General features: G+C 42.6%; 1 protein-coding gene across 5 annotated transcripts in view; it reads left to right on the forward strand.

The window, feature by feature from the left end:
* The window catches only part of PTPRO (protein tyrosine phosphatase receptor type O), a 164,349-nt gene that overhangs the window by 129,088 nt on the left and 21,049 nt on the right, over positions 1-14,212 (forward strand). For 2 of the 5 annotated variants that reach the window (XM_070754277.1, XM_070754279.1), the window contains 4 exons: positions 1,647-1,767; positions 3,477-3,545; positions 9,523-9,558; positions 12,892-12,973. In XM_070754277.1, coding sequence (XP_070610378.1) covers positions 1,647-1,767; positions 3,477-3,545; positions 9,523-9,558; positions 12,892-12,973 — 308 coding nt within the window. Of the gene's footprint in view, positions 1-1,646; positions 1,768-3,476; positions 3,546-6,233; positions 6,318-9,522; positions 9,559-12,876; positions 12,974-14,212 lie in introns of all 5 variants that reach the window. The other 3 variants (XM_070754278.1, XM_070754275.1, XM_070754276.1) reach the window with 3 other exon arrangements.

The following is a 14,212-nucleotide window of genomic DNA, read 5'->3' on the forward strand; positions in this document are numbered from 1 at the left end:
CATGGCATTAAAAAGGTTAGAACCACTGTTCTATAGGATTAAGAAGAACCTTGACCAGTGTTCTGAGATTGTAAAATGCAATGTTACAATTTTGGGATCAGGAATTCACTAGAGCTTCCAAATGGCTTTATTGTAAGATTCTTCCAAATAAAAACTCTTCTTTGGATTTTTTTTAAAAAACATAATTGCAAGTCCAAAATTGTGATGCTGTCATGATTATTGGTGGACATACAGGGCAGCCAATCACTGTGATTACCTTTTGTGTGTGTCCCCAGCTGAGGTTTCTGCATTATTAATTCGGTATTCAGGACATTTTCAGAGAACATTACTACCAAGAATAATGAGAATTTGCTGTATCTATGTATTCTCTGTTAGGGTTAATATATAATGCTTTGTCAGTTGTTGCCAGCTGTTGTGGTTTGCAAATCAGGGCTTAAAGCAAAGGTGAAATGCTACTGGTTTGGACCGGTTCGCCCGAACTGATAGTAAAAAAAATGCTACTGATTCTCATGAACCGGTATATCCAACAATCAGCTATGAAGCATGGATTTCCTGCTTTCTAGCTAATCTAAATCGCACAACATAGCTGATCTCCCCTCACTGTTTTACTTATCTTTGCAGATTCTAGTGGCTTCAAAATTCTCCTTTTTCATTAGTGCGCAATAGTGCGCGTGCAAGTGGTAGCAGATTTCAGAGGATTTCACCCCTGGTTTAAAGATGAGTGAAATGGATGAATCCTGCCAATATGATATCATGCAAATATTTTCCTTAGTCCTTGGATCTCATTGAAAGGGAGATCAGCCTCCCCCTTTTATTTGATAGCCTTCAGTCATTATGCAAAGACTTGCTTTCTGACATTGGCCATACCAGAATGTCAGTTTTATGCTGAAGTCTTCTAGCCACTTCTAACTTAAGACCTTCTCAATGAAACGAGCCAGGGTTAAGCAGATACGGGTTACTGATTAATTCACATGACTTGTTAATTGCAGAAATCAATTAACGAATGACCTATAAAGCCCTTCATGGCACCGGACCAGATTATCTCAGGGACCGCCTTCTGCTGCACGAATCCCAGTGACCAGTTAGGTCCCAAAGAGTGGGTCTTCTCCAGGTCCCGTCAACTAAACAATGCTGCTTGGCGGGACCCAAGGGAAGAACCTTCTCTGTGGCGGCCCTGGCCCTCTGGAACCAACTCCCCCCATAGATTAGAATTTCCCCCACCCTCCTTGCCTTTCGTAAGCTACTTAAAACCAACCCTTGCCGCCAGGCATGGGGGAACTGAGATATTCTTCCCCCCTAGGCCATTACAGTTTTATGCATGGTATGTCTGTATGTCTGTGTGGTTTTTATTATAATGGGTTTTTAATAGTTTTTAGTATTGGATTATTATTATATGCTGTCTTATTATTGCTGTTAGCCGCCCCGAGTCTTCGGAGAGGGGTGGCATACAAATCCAATAAATAAATAAAAAAAATAAAAAAACTTAAATATATTTTTGAGAATATTAAAACAAAAGAAAACCTCTAGAAATAGAAAGCCATTGGCCAAAGGTGATGCTTCACATCTTTTTACTTTATTATGCCACTTTATGGGAATGCTAGTATCAATTGCTTTCATTAACCTGGATCCCTTGTTCTCGATTGCAGTTGTGGAAATGAATCCTAACCTGGTGGTGATTTCTATTCTTGCCATTCTGAGCATTCTTCTGATAGGTCTCTTGCTTGTAACCTTGGTGGTTCTTCGGAGGAAACATCTACAAATGGCCAGGTAGGACCACACACCTTCCAATATCAAGGTCTTCTTAAAGGATAAAAATTCGATATGTAACACGGAAGCAGTACAGATTGTTCCACGGAGCTTAGCATTTAACATGAGGGTATAGATGGGTTTTTGTTAGCTTTAATGTTTCCAGTAGATTCACCCCAGAAGTACATAATGAAGTTTAGTTCATTTGCATACAGAACATAGAATAACAAGGTTGGAAGGGACCTTGGAGGTCTTCTAATCCAATCCCCTGTTCAAGCAGAAGACCCTAAAGACTTTTGGACAGATGGCTATTCAGCCTCTTCTTGAAAACCTCTAGTGATGGAACACCCCCAATTTCCAGAGGCAGGGCACTCCACTGATCAATTATTCTCACTGTCAGGAAATGTCTTCTTAATTCTAAGTTGGACCTCTTTAATAATCTCCTACCTGATACTTCCAACGAAGTGAGACACACACGTTGCTCTGCTTTGGTTTCAAAGGCGTGAAAAAGCGACAAAGTCCAACACACAAGATTCCTGACGAAACTGCGAACAGATATTCTTCCACAATGGCCAAACCCACATGCTGCTATTTATAGCAGCAGCCCTAATTACTGGAGCTCCACCCAAACACAGGTGGCCTCCCTTATTTCCTGTAATATGTTCTTACTTGGTATCTTCTACGCATAATTCTGCGCTTGCGTGGGTCCAAAATGTCATCATCTGAAGCTATAGAAGATAAGGAAGATTGACTGCCTGGGCTGTGTGCCAAGTCCCCCTCTGCCGAGTCACTCCCACCTTCTTCTTCGTCCGAGGAAACTAAACTCTAAACTGATTCTGTCGGCAATAACACAGGCCTGTGACATGTTGAATTTTCCCCTGCGTCCACCTCCCCATTCCCTGGGGCAGGAGCTGGGCCAGAGCCAACCACAACACTGAGGGTATGACAAGAAGCAATGGGTGGAAGCTGAAGAAGGAGAGAAGCAACTTAGAACTAAAGAGAAATTTCCCGACAGTTAAAACAATTAATAAGTTGACAGGTTGCCTCCAGAAGTTGTGAATGCTCCAACATAATGTTGGATAATCATCTGTCTAAAGTAGTGTAGGTTTTCTTGCCTAAGCAGGGGGTTGGACTAGATCTCCAATGTCCCTTCCAACTCTGTTGATTATGATTATGATCCATGGGGAAATTGTTTGGGGCAGAAAGACTTTGTGCTTGCTGATTTTACAGTTCCCACCTAGCCCTTCTGTTACAACATCAAGTTCAACACTAGTTTCACATCTGTGCATATCTTTAGTTGCTAAGGCTCCTAAGCTCCGTGCCAATTTTTTTATCACTATCCTCACAGTTTTCAGTAAAACCCATTAAACGGATCATTTTTTGCAGTAGTGTTGCTCCTGAGAAATTTTCTGGCTTACGACAAAACTGTTTGCTAAATCAAGGTGTGGAGCAACAGCAGAGGTGAGGAAGCTGTGGGCTGTCATTTATTTCAATGCTCTAATCCTATCCTAATTTACATTCCAAGTAGACAACCAGAACTGCTCTTGGAAAACCAATAACATTTAAAGAATAGCAGGGTTAATCATCCTCTTTTTTCCCCTTTTAACAGCAAAGGAAAAGAGTCTAGTTTATCTTGTTTTAAGTTTAATGTGATTGACTGTTCTGCCAAGATACATGATTTAAAAAAAAAAAAAAATCCATCAATAATAACTTTGAATCTTCCAAATTAGGGAGTGCGGAGCAGGAACATTTGTGAATTTTGCTTCATTGGAAAGAGATGGGAAACTCCCATACAACTGGTAGGTATTTCTCAGAAGATTTGCAATAGATCCTGGTGATTTTTCTCTTTTAAAAACATACTTTAACATAGAAGAGTATTATTTCTCCTGAGATGAGATAAGAACATTTCAAATTACAGAATTAATCTTTATTTGAGAAACTTTCTGTGCAGCTCTAATTTCCATAGCAGTTTTGGCAATCCAATAGAATGTAGGGACTGAGTTATCTCAAATCATTATCATCTAATCCAAAATTGCTATTAAAGGATCAGGAAGTATTATGGAGTTTTTTCCTAATTTAAACAGCATTACAATGTTTGTGGCAGTTATAGTTAGGCTTTAAGAGCAGCAGCTTCAGAACTCAAAGAAGTGGGAATCGCTTTCCTTTTTTAAAAATGGGAGTACGTGTAAAACACAGCGTTCACATTTATGGATGCTTCTAAAAATGGGCGCCACAAACCTGAAACATTGCTGTGAAAATTCAAGAAAGATTGTAGAAAGACTACCTCTGCTGTCTGGCAGAAACAAATGCCTTTTCGTAGCACAATGTAAAGAGCAAGGCTACTTTAAAATAAAATAATCCCTCATTTTTCGCGGGGGATGCGTTCCAAGACCACCTGTGAATAACGGATTTCCGTAAAGTAGAGGAAAGATAGTTTTTATGTATTTAACAATTATTTGGACTTTAAAACCCACCCTTTGCATTAAACAGTCATTCTATAATGTTTCTCAGCTGGAACTACATGTGATATTAAAGTTGCCAAGGTTGGAGAGCCCTGCTTTGGAGAATAGCTTGACCCCAAAGCAAAGAGATCGACGGAAACTAAATCAAGAAGAGAACCAACCTAAAACTAGGGAGAAATTACCTTAACTAAGAAAAAAGTACACCACTGACAACTTACAGCAGTTTTTATCCACCTTGTTTCCACTCATGCCGGTACTTTTACCTTTTTATCAAGACAAAAATTTGAGTCCTATTTTTCAGCCTCAAGAGGGCATCGTTGATCTTTCAAAACTTTCACGAATCTCATTTTCCATGGTTTTTCAGGACAGGACCTATACATATTAAGTTATTAATTAAATCTGAGGATTTTTTTGTCCTTTACAACAACCACATTTAAGCGATTTTTTTTAATGTTTTTGGGGCCAAGGTAGAGAAATGAACCTGTAATGGAAAGAGGGAATAACCTTGAGAACAGGTGTGAGAAGCAAATTCAGACTTACAAGATTCTGTGACTGTTATTTTAATAAATATAGTCTTAGCTTGTGTATGTTTTGTTTACAAACCTAATCTACATTGGAGTTCTGACCTGCCTATCCTGGAATACAGACAACAGTCCCCGAATTATGTCCACAATTGGGACTAGAATTTCTGCTGTTAAACGAGACACCTGTTAAATGAATTGTACCTCGTTTTACAACCTTTTTATTGCCATGACTGTTAAAAAATTGATGAGGTTGTTAAGTGAATCACATGAACCCAGCTACTTCCAATGACTGTTTAAAGCAGGCTAGGAAGGCCACAAATCCTGTGACCTTGGAGATGTTGTAAATACATTGCCGGTCGCCAGATGTCTAAATGTTGACCATGAGATCTTCTTCAATAATATCCCATGCCTCCCGCTTGAATGTCTGGGGAAATCTAATTTGTGAACTCATGAAATGTCCTCACGTCTCCATCCTTCTTCCTTTCCTTCTTTTAGCGCTCAAGTCATAATGCAGGCGTGTCTGGGACATTCAAGGATTGGGAGCCTTTCACTTAGTTGTTAGCTAAGATTCTCTTTCCACAGAAAACAGCAGAAGTGATTGCCGTGGGTTGCCCAGTGTTGCTTTCGGTGGAATGGGCAGTGATTCAAACTTGTTTCATAAAGAACTAAATCAAGTGCAAACATTTGCTATGTGCTGAAAAAACAAAATGGGTGCACCTTCTCTTTCTGTTTTTTGTCACGTAGCCTTATTTGTAATTGCAGACTTCTTTGCCTGATGAAGAGTTCAGTATCAACCAAATTTAGGAGACCTCTAAGCAGTGATGGGCTGCCAAAAAATTTACTGCCATATTGTGGGTGTGGCTTGTTTTGTGGGTGTGGCTTGGCAATCATGTGGCCGGGGATGGTTAAAGGTCATGTGACTGGGTGGAAGTTGCTTCCCGACCAAGATAAGTTCCAAATAGATACTTAGACTCTTTTTCAGTTGATTATTTGAATAGCCACAAAACGGACAAATGATAGACAGCATTATTTGTTGAGTAGCACAGTAACATTTTAAGATTTTGTACTGTATGATAACAGAGTAGGCAAGTAGCTCAATTTTCTTTCATTGAGTTTAGTTCAGTTCATTTCTAGATAATGATTAAAATGATTTAAAGTGTTTAGGAGTAAAAACATGCAATTTAATTATTCCCTATTTTAAAAGTAATTAAGGGTCATATTAAGGTACTAGAAAAGGAAGGACAATTAAAAAACCTATTTAAGTATTCAATAAATAGTGCATAAATTTACTACTACCTTCACTGCCCCCCCCTCCCCGCTGTGGGGGCAGCAGTCCATTACTGCCTCTAAGCCCCTCTGTTATGTCTTCTGGAATCTCCAACTGCCCAAGTCTAACAAATGACAAATTGCTGTATTGACTTCTGTTTGCCATATTAATAATCTTGCTTTTTGTCCTGATTAAAAAAAAAAACCTGTGTATGTTATCTATTAATACTCACAGGCGTAGGAGTGTCTTTGCTTTCCTAACTCTGTTACCCTCCTGCCTCTGGACTGATTATCTCTTGGCATTTTATATTAACCCTTGGTAAGTCACATTCCCTTCTTTCGCTTAACAGTAATCAAAGCCAGCTTCCCTTGACCTGTTGTTCTCCAGATGTGCTCAACCATGGTCCCCAACTTTCCCTGGTAAGCACAGACAAAACTGAAGAACACCAGGCTGGGGAAGACTGACCCAACAAGTTTCCTTTCTTGGGGGGTTTGATTAATTCATCTGAATTTTCCAAAGTTGTGATTGCATTTTATTCCTTGAAATCAAAAAGCTAAAAAGTGTTGCAAACCAGATCTAAACGTCCATGGAGATTCTGTCACCCAAGTCAAGGTTGTCCCAAAGGTGCTTTTTCAAGAGGACACTGGACTTTGGATAACTGGACTTCCTTTGCTTTTTTCTTTGAAGACGTTTCACTTCTTATCCAAGAAGCTTCTTCAGCTTCTTCAGGATAAGAAGAGAAACGTCCTCAAAATAAAAACTAGAAAGTCCAGTTGCCTCTTGAAAAAACACCTTTGGGACAAACCAAATCTAGGGTTTTGCAGGAGAGGTGGAGTAATGACACGGACACAAGAGCTGGATTTAAAACTGGGTCATTTTTATTAAAATAAATTTGCATAATTTATTTTAAATAAATTAGCATAATTAGCATAATTAACTATAACCCTAACAAGGACCCGCAGGGTCAAACAATTGCTTCCGGGGCGGAAAATGACATAGAATAAACCCCCGGGGCAACTTATGGGCGTAGCTCCATGCTAATCCAGGTGAGGTACCACTCCCTCACCTGAGACCTTGCCATGCACTTGCATGTGGGAGGTCCCGCCGGCTAACCCCTACAAGGGGAATTAAATGGGCGGGACCCAAAGACAGGTTCCCCCCAACTGCTCAGGTCGTCAAAACCACAAGCCTTTGGAGAGAACCTGTCAATCATCCCCAAAGATGCCCAACGGAGAACACGCAGTTGCTAAACCACCACCCAATTTTCTGCCCCTAACCTGCCTACCCAAATGACCAAAGGTAAGCCAATCAACCTAAAACAGGTGCAAGCACCCCCTAGCCGCTTATCCGTCTCTCCAGTGCGGAATAGGCGAAAAAAACGGTCCCAGCTAAAACGCCAGGACCGCCAAAAATTCCTATTCGGCCCCATAGGGCGACCCCAATTGGCGCACTGCAAGATAGGGGGGGCGGGCGGGTGTCTGCGAAGACGGAGTCCAGGCGAAAAGGCCGACGCCAAGCCAGCCAGCCCTTTTATAGGGCCGGCAGGCTCCGCCCGGACAACGTCACGATCAGACCACTCTGGTCCAATCTACTCGGCCGAGATCTTGCGAAGCCTCACGAGATCTCGGCCGAATTCAAAATGGCGGCTGCCACCGGTCTCTGTGTCCCCCGGGCCTCCTGCAAAATGTGCCGGGGGATAAAGACCACCGGCGGTATTTTGTTTTAAGAAAAACTGGGTATAGTTACATGGAATCTTGTCGTTGCATATTTGCGTGCTTTGATTTAGTATGACTGCGATACAGGGCACATAATGTTCTTCACCTAAACATCTACCTTAATTTAAGCAAATACAGTGATCCCCCGATCATTGCGAGGGTTCCGTTCCAGGACCCCTCGCAATGACCGGTTTTTCGCGAAGTAGCGCTGCGGAAGTAAAAACACCATCTGCGCATGCGCAGATGGTGTTTTTACTATAGCCGCAGCAGTGAGACGAAGATTGGGGTTTCCCCGCCGCCCACCGTTCGCTCGTGCTGCTTCCCAGCTGGGAAGCGGCGCTGGGGGTATTACCGGCCGCCCACTCCTTGCTGCTGCCGCGCCCGCCGCTTGTCCGCTGCCTGCCTGCCCGCGTGCCTGCCCTTCGCCCGCCCACGCCGTTCGCTCGCGCTGCTTCCCAGCTGGGAAGTGGCACAAGCAAACGGCATGGGCGGGCGAAGGGCGGGCGCACGGGCGGGGCAGGTGGCGGACAAGCCGTTCGCTCGGGCCGCTTCTCAGCTGGGAAACGGCCCGAGCGAACGGCGTGGGCGGGCGAAGGGCGGGCGAGCCGCGGGCGCGCGGGTGGGGCAGGCGGCGGACAAGCCGTTCGCTCGGGCCGCTTCTCAGCTGGGAAGCGGCCCGAGCGAACGGCGTGGGCGGGCGAGCCGCGGGCGCGCGGGCGGGGCAGGCGGCGGACAAGCCATTCGCTCGGGCCGCTTCTCAGCTGGGAAGCGGCCCGAGCGAACGGTGTGGGCGGGCAAAGGGCGGGCGAGCCGTGGGCGCGCGGGCAGGCAGGCGGCAGACAAGCCGTTCGCTCGCGCCGCTTCCCAGCTGAGTACTCAGCTGGGAAGCGGCCCCAGCGAACGGCGTGGGCAGGGGAAGGGACCCAGGGAAGCCGCCCAGAAGCTGATCTGCCCGGCGCCATCTACGCATGCGTGGCCATAAAAAAAAAAGGGCACGCATGCGCAGATGGTGTTTTGACTTCCGGGTTGAAAAATCGCGATTTAGCCCGTTCGCAATGATCGGGATCGCGATACCCGGGGGATCACTGTACACTTAAAAAACAGAATATAACTTCAAGTAAATGAAACCTGTGAAATCCAACTGTCCACTTAGGAAGCTATACTGATTGACAGTCAATTTCACATGCTGTTGTGCAAATGGAATAGTTGTGCAAATGAAATATTCAATGAGAATATTTCATTCATTCAGATCTAGGATGTGTTATTTAAGTGTTCCCTTTATTTTTTTTGAGCAGTATATATTCTTGGCCTGCTAGAGACAAGAATCTGCTGTAGTAGAACTGTTCTGGGTTTTTGGTTTTGTTTTAAGGAATGAGCCAGTTTGCTTTTAAGCCCTTCTACCAGGCAGTTAAATATTGCAATAAATAAAATACGTAAAAATATAACTGAAAAGGTGTCTCTGCTTAGGGACTGAAAATCAGGAGATTCATCTTGTAGAAACATAAGGTTGGTTCTGAAGCAGACAATGGGAGTTAGGAGGTAGATAAGCAAGTTTTCATTGCCAATTAAATCCATTATCAGGTTAGATTCTTACAGCATAGGAGGCACGAATGTTCACACATGTGCATTAAAATGTCAATACTGGTGCACTTTTGTTATTAGAAAGATGGTGTGTCAGATTGTGTGCTACCAAGTCAGTGCTGACTGTTATCAACCATGTAGATAGGTAGGAAATACATCAGTAATATATAGCCACAGCACTGGAATTGATACATAACTATGGAATGTGTTTATCTTTTTTCTTTCAGGAGTAAAAATGGATTGAAGAAGAGAAAGCTGACCAAGTATGCTCATTTTATAAATATCAATTATTTAATTAATGCATCAGTATCCCCCTCCCCCTGTGCATTTGGCTATAGAAATAGTTTGGTATTAGGGTGGAAATGTCCAAGGAAAAAACAGAAATAAGTTTTCCAGGGCTGAAAATCGTAAGCATAAATCTGAAAAGTTTGAGTAATAAAAAGAAGAAGAGGGCGCTTTTTTGGAATTCCTAACAAAGTCAGAAGATGAGCCACACCAATGAGGGCACCCTATGATGACTTTATAATCGCTAAAATTTCTATAATCGGCCCTTGCAAGAACCCTTTCAATTTTGGAACCTGCACTGCTTTGTCCTTGCTGAAGGACTGTCCAAAAATTGGAGGTATCGCTGAAAATGACCTTCCATCATGAGAAACTGTAGGTTTCCATTTACTTTTCAAAGCAGATCCTTCATGATTTAAAAAAAAAAGTTCTTGACAAATGGAAAATTAAGCACTGGGGAAAAATCAATTATCTCTTGTTAACAATTCCCTAAGGGGTTTGCCTTTGGTTGACTCTCATAAAGCGTGAAAGAAATGAAGGGGAAAACCCAGGAACATTCCTGTTATCAAACTGTTCCATCACTCAACACATTTGCTAATTGTTCACTGGATCATTAATGAGAGCAGGTAAACAGCGGTAATTAATTGTTGATAAAAGACAGGTTCCTTGGGGTTTTGTTGCTTTAAGGAAAAAGAAACCCATACGTGTATCTAATCTTCACAAATTGGAGCACGGAAACTAGACAAGGATAGTGGTTGACTTTTCTTCATTACAGGTGGTCCTTGAGTTACAATAGTTTGTTTAATTATCATTTTAAGTTATAATGCGCCCTTCCCCAAGACAACTTAATGTTATGATGGCTGTACATGCACAGTATGCATACACACATATCCTACAACCACATGATCACAATTTGGGCACTTGGCAACCAGCACATCTTTATGGCCATTTGTACCTTCTGGTGGTGACATGATTGCAATTTTTGATGTTTTTGCCTATTTCTGATTTATAGCAAAATCCAATCACATGATGCCTTCATTTATAATCATAACAATTTAGAACTGTGATTCCTGCCACTATTACTGTCGTATCTTGAGGACTAAATGAATTTAAACATGCCTGGGATAAACATATATCCATTGTAAGATAAAATACAGGAAATAGTATAAGGGCAGACTAGATGGACCATGAGGTCTTTTTCTGCCGTCAGTCTTCTATGTTTCTATGACTACCTGTATTCAGGAAATAAGATTTTAGAATAAAAGGATTTAAATCAACAACAACAAACTTGTCCTGAGCTGGGACGAGTTTTTTTAGATGCTGAGTCGTGTTGGAAATAATAACAAAACATTAAAATTTCCTAATGTTGGATGAGGTAATAAACCTGGTCTGGACAGCAGTATTTCAAGTAGCAGGGTTAGCACGTGTGTATGTGCCTTTACTCCTGCCAAATGTTGAAGGATAAAATAAAATATTGGAAACAAGGATTTCAAACTTCCTATTCTATGATTTTACATATATAGTGGTACCTCTACCTAAGAACACCTCTACTTAAGAACTTTTCTAGATAAGAACCAGGTGTTCACGATTTTTTTGCCTCTTCTTAAGAACCATTTTCTACTTAAGAACCCAAGCCTGGAAAAATTTCGCAGGAAATTTGAAAGCGGTATGAAGGCCCGGCCAGTTTCCTGCCATTCTCCCTGAGTTTCTCTCTCTGGCGCAGTGTATGGGAGGCAGCCTCGTGCCGGGTACATGGGAGGCGCGTGCTCCTCGTCGCCTCAGAGTCCCTCTTTTTTTTTAAGCCTTAAAGTTTTGGATTTTTTTGATTCCTTTCACCTCACCTTCTTTCTTCAGCAGCAACTGTCCTCCTCCTCCTCCTCCTCCTCCTCCTCCTCCCACCCAAATTCTGAGCTTTTATTTCTTTCCTAATGGGTTTGCACGCATTATTTGCTTTTACATTGATTCCTATGGGAAAAATTGCTTCTACTTACAAACTTTTCTACTTAAGAACCTGGTCACAGAACGAATTAAGTTCCTAAGTAGAGGTACCACTGTATATGAGAAACAGACTTTGGACGTCTTTAGGGAAAGGCAAGACTGCAAAAGACAGGTATATTGTGATATGCAAAGACAAGATTTTCATCAGCTGTCATGACACAAATTGCCTCATGGAGTGATGGCCCACTTTTGATATCACTGTGGATGATGACAGTTTGCCTGAGGATGAAGAATTCAGTCAGGTGAGGGGCCTTTCCCTTCTTGGGGTAAGACATGTAATTAAATACAGTGATACCTTGTCTTACAAACTTAATTGGTTCCGGGACGAGGTTCTTAAGGTGAAACAATGTTTCCCATAGGAATCAATGGAAAAGCAATTAATGCGTGCAAGCCCAAAATTCACCCCTTTTGCCAGCCGAAGCGCCCATTTTTGCACTGCTGGGATTCCCCTGAGGCTCCCCTCCATGGGAAACCCCACCTCTGGATTTCTGTGTTTTTGTGATGCTGCAGGGGAATCCCAGCAGGGGAATCCCAGCAGCGCAATAACGAGCGCTTCGCTGGCAACGGAAGTCTGGAGGCGGGGTTTCCCAGCGAAGGGAGCAGCAGTGAAATTGCAGCATCGCAAAAACACCAAAGCCCTCGAAACTCTACCTCTGGACTTCCATTGCCAGCGAAGCACCTGTTTTTGTGCTGCTGGGATTCCCCTGCTGGGATTTCCCTGCAGCATCACAAAAACACGGAAATCCAGAGGTGGGGTTTCCCATAGAGGGGAGCCTCAGGGGAATCCCAGCAGCGCAAAAACAAGTGCTTTGCTGGCAACGGAAGTCCAGAGGTGGGGCATCCCAGCGGCGGCAGTGGGTTTGTAAGGTGAAAATAGTTTGTAAGAAGAGGCAAAAAAATCTTAAACCCCAGGTTTGTATCTCGAAAAGTTTGTATGACGAGGGGTTTGTAAGACGAGGTATCACTGTACTATCAGCTCACCCGCTATTGTGGCAAGGAGGGCTGACATTTATTTATTTTATTATATCCTATTCTAGATAAGGCACAAATTGAGAAGAGATGCATATGAGTGAGGATGCTGAAATTGTTTAGCTATCTCTGCAGTGGTTTTTTTTAAAGTAGACCATTCTGGCATCACTTCAGTAACACCTGTCTGACATATCATATTTTATTGATGTTTCTCTCATCCAGTTCCAAGTTAGTTTGATACAGACATAAGTTACTTCTTCAGCTTCCTGGTTAAATCACCAGATGGTGACTTTTGTGAATGACATAATAATTTTCTTTACTTCTTTCTGCATGCATTTTTTAAAAAGCCCTGTGCAGCTGGATGATTTTGACAGCTACGTGAAAGATATGGCCAAGGATTCTGATTACAAATTCTCTCTGCAATTTGAGGTAATCCCACTTCAGATATTGTCTATTTAAATTCTATGAAAGTAAAACGAGTAAATGACTAGATAGTTTACTTAGACTTTAAAGCGGGGTGGGAGCGGAGGGATTATTATAACAATAATTATTACAATAATTTATTAGATTTGTATGCCGCCCCTCTCCGAAGATTCGGGGCGGCTCACAACAATAATAAAAACAATATTATAGCGAAACAAATATAATATTAAAAAAGAGGCATATAAAACCCTATCATATTTAAAAAACAAACAACACATACATGCCAAACATAAAATATAAAGAGCCTGAGGGAGGTGTCTCAGTTCCCCCATGCCTGGCGGTATAGATGGGTCTTGAGTAGTTTACGAAAGACAAGGAGGGTGGGGGCAGTTCTAATCTCCGGGGGGAGTTGATTCCAGAGGGCCGGGGCTGCCACAGAGAAGGCTCTTCCCCTGGGGCCTGCCAGACGACATTGTTTAGTCGACAGGACCTGGAGAAGGCCAACTCTGTGGGACCTTATCGGCCGCTGGGATTCGTGCGGTAGCAGACGGTTCCGGAGGTACTCTGTCAAATGCCATGTAGGGCTTTAAAGGTCATTACCAACACTTTGAATTGTGACCGGAAACTGATCGTCAGCCAATGCAGGCCAGGGAGTGTTGTAGAAACATGAGCGAATCTGGGAAGCCCCACGATGGCTCTCCCGGCCGCGTTCTGCACGATCTGAAGTTTCCGAACACTTTTCAAAGGTAGCCCCATGTAGAGAGCATTGCAGTAATCGAACCTCGAGGTGATGAGGGCATGAGCAACTGTGAGCAATGACTCCCTGTCCAAATAGGGCCGCACCTGGTGCACCAGGCGAACCTAGGCTTCTTCTTCTTACTTCTTAAATATCAGTTTCTTTTCCATTTCTTTTTAAAACTGTCCTGAAGAAGGGAGATCTCATACGTCCCATTAAGCAAGGAGATAATATAACAACCATCTCTTCTTTATTATAGGAGAAACAACATAGTACAGATACCTCTGTACTCATCGCTTATTTGTTTCCGGGAGGCACAATGAGTATCAAAAACAATGAGTACCAAACAGGTTTTTCCCTTAAGGGAATAATGTAGCGAGTCACAAGTTAGCTGAAACCAACAAGTTCTAGTTTGTGCATCAAGTACCAAACAAACAATGAGTACCGGGGTGAAATTTTCATATCAAAATATTTTGAGTACCTAAATTCAATGAGTTTCAAAGCAGTTG

The sequence above is a fragment of the Erythrolamprus reginae genome, chromosome 6, assembly GCF_031021105.1.
Source record: "Erythrolamprus reginae isolate rEryReg1 chromosome 6, rEryReg1.hap1, whole genome shotgun sequence".
Classification (NCBI taxonomy): domain Eukaryota; kingdom Metazoa; phylum Chordata; class Lepidosauria; order Squamata; family Dipsadidae; genus Erythrolamprus; species Erythrolamprus reginae.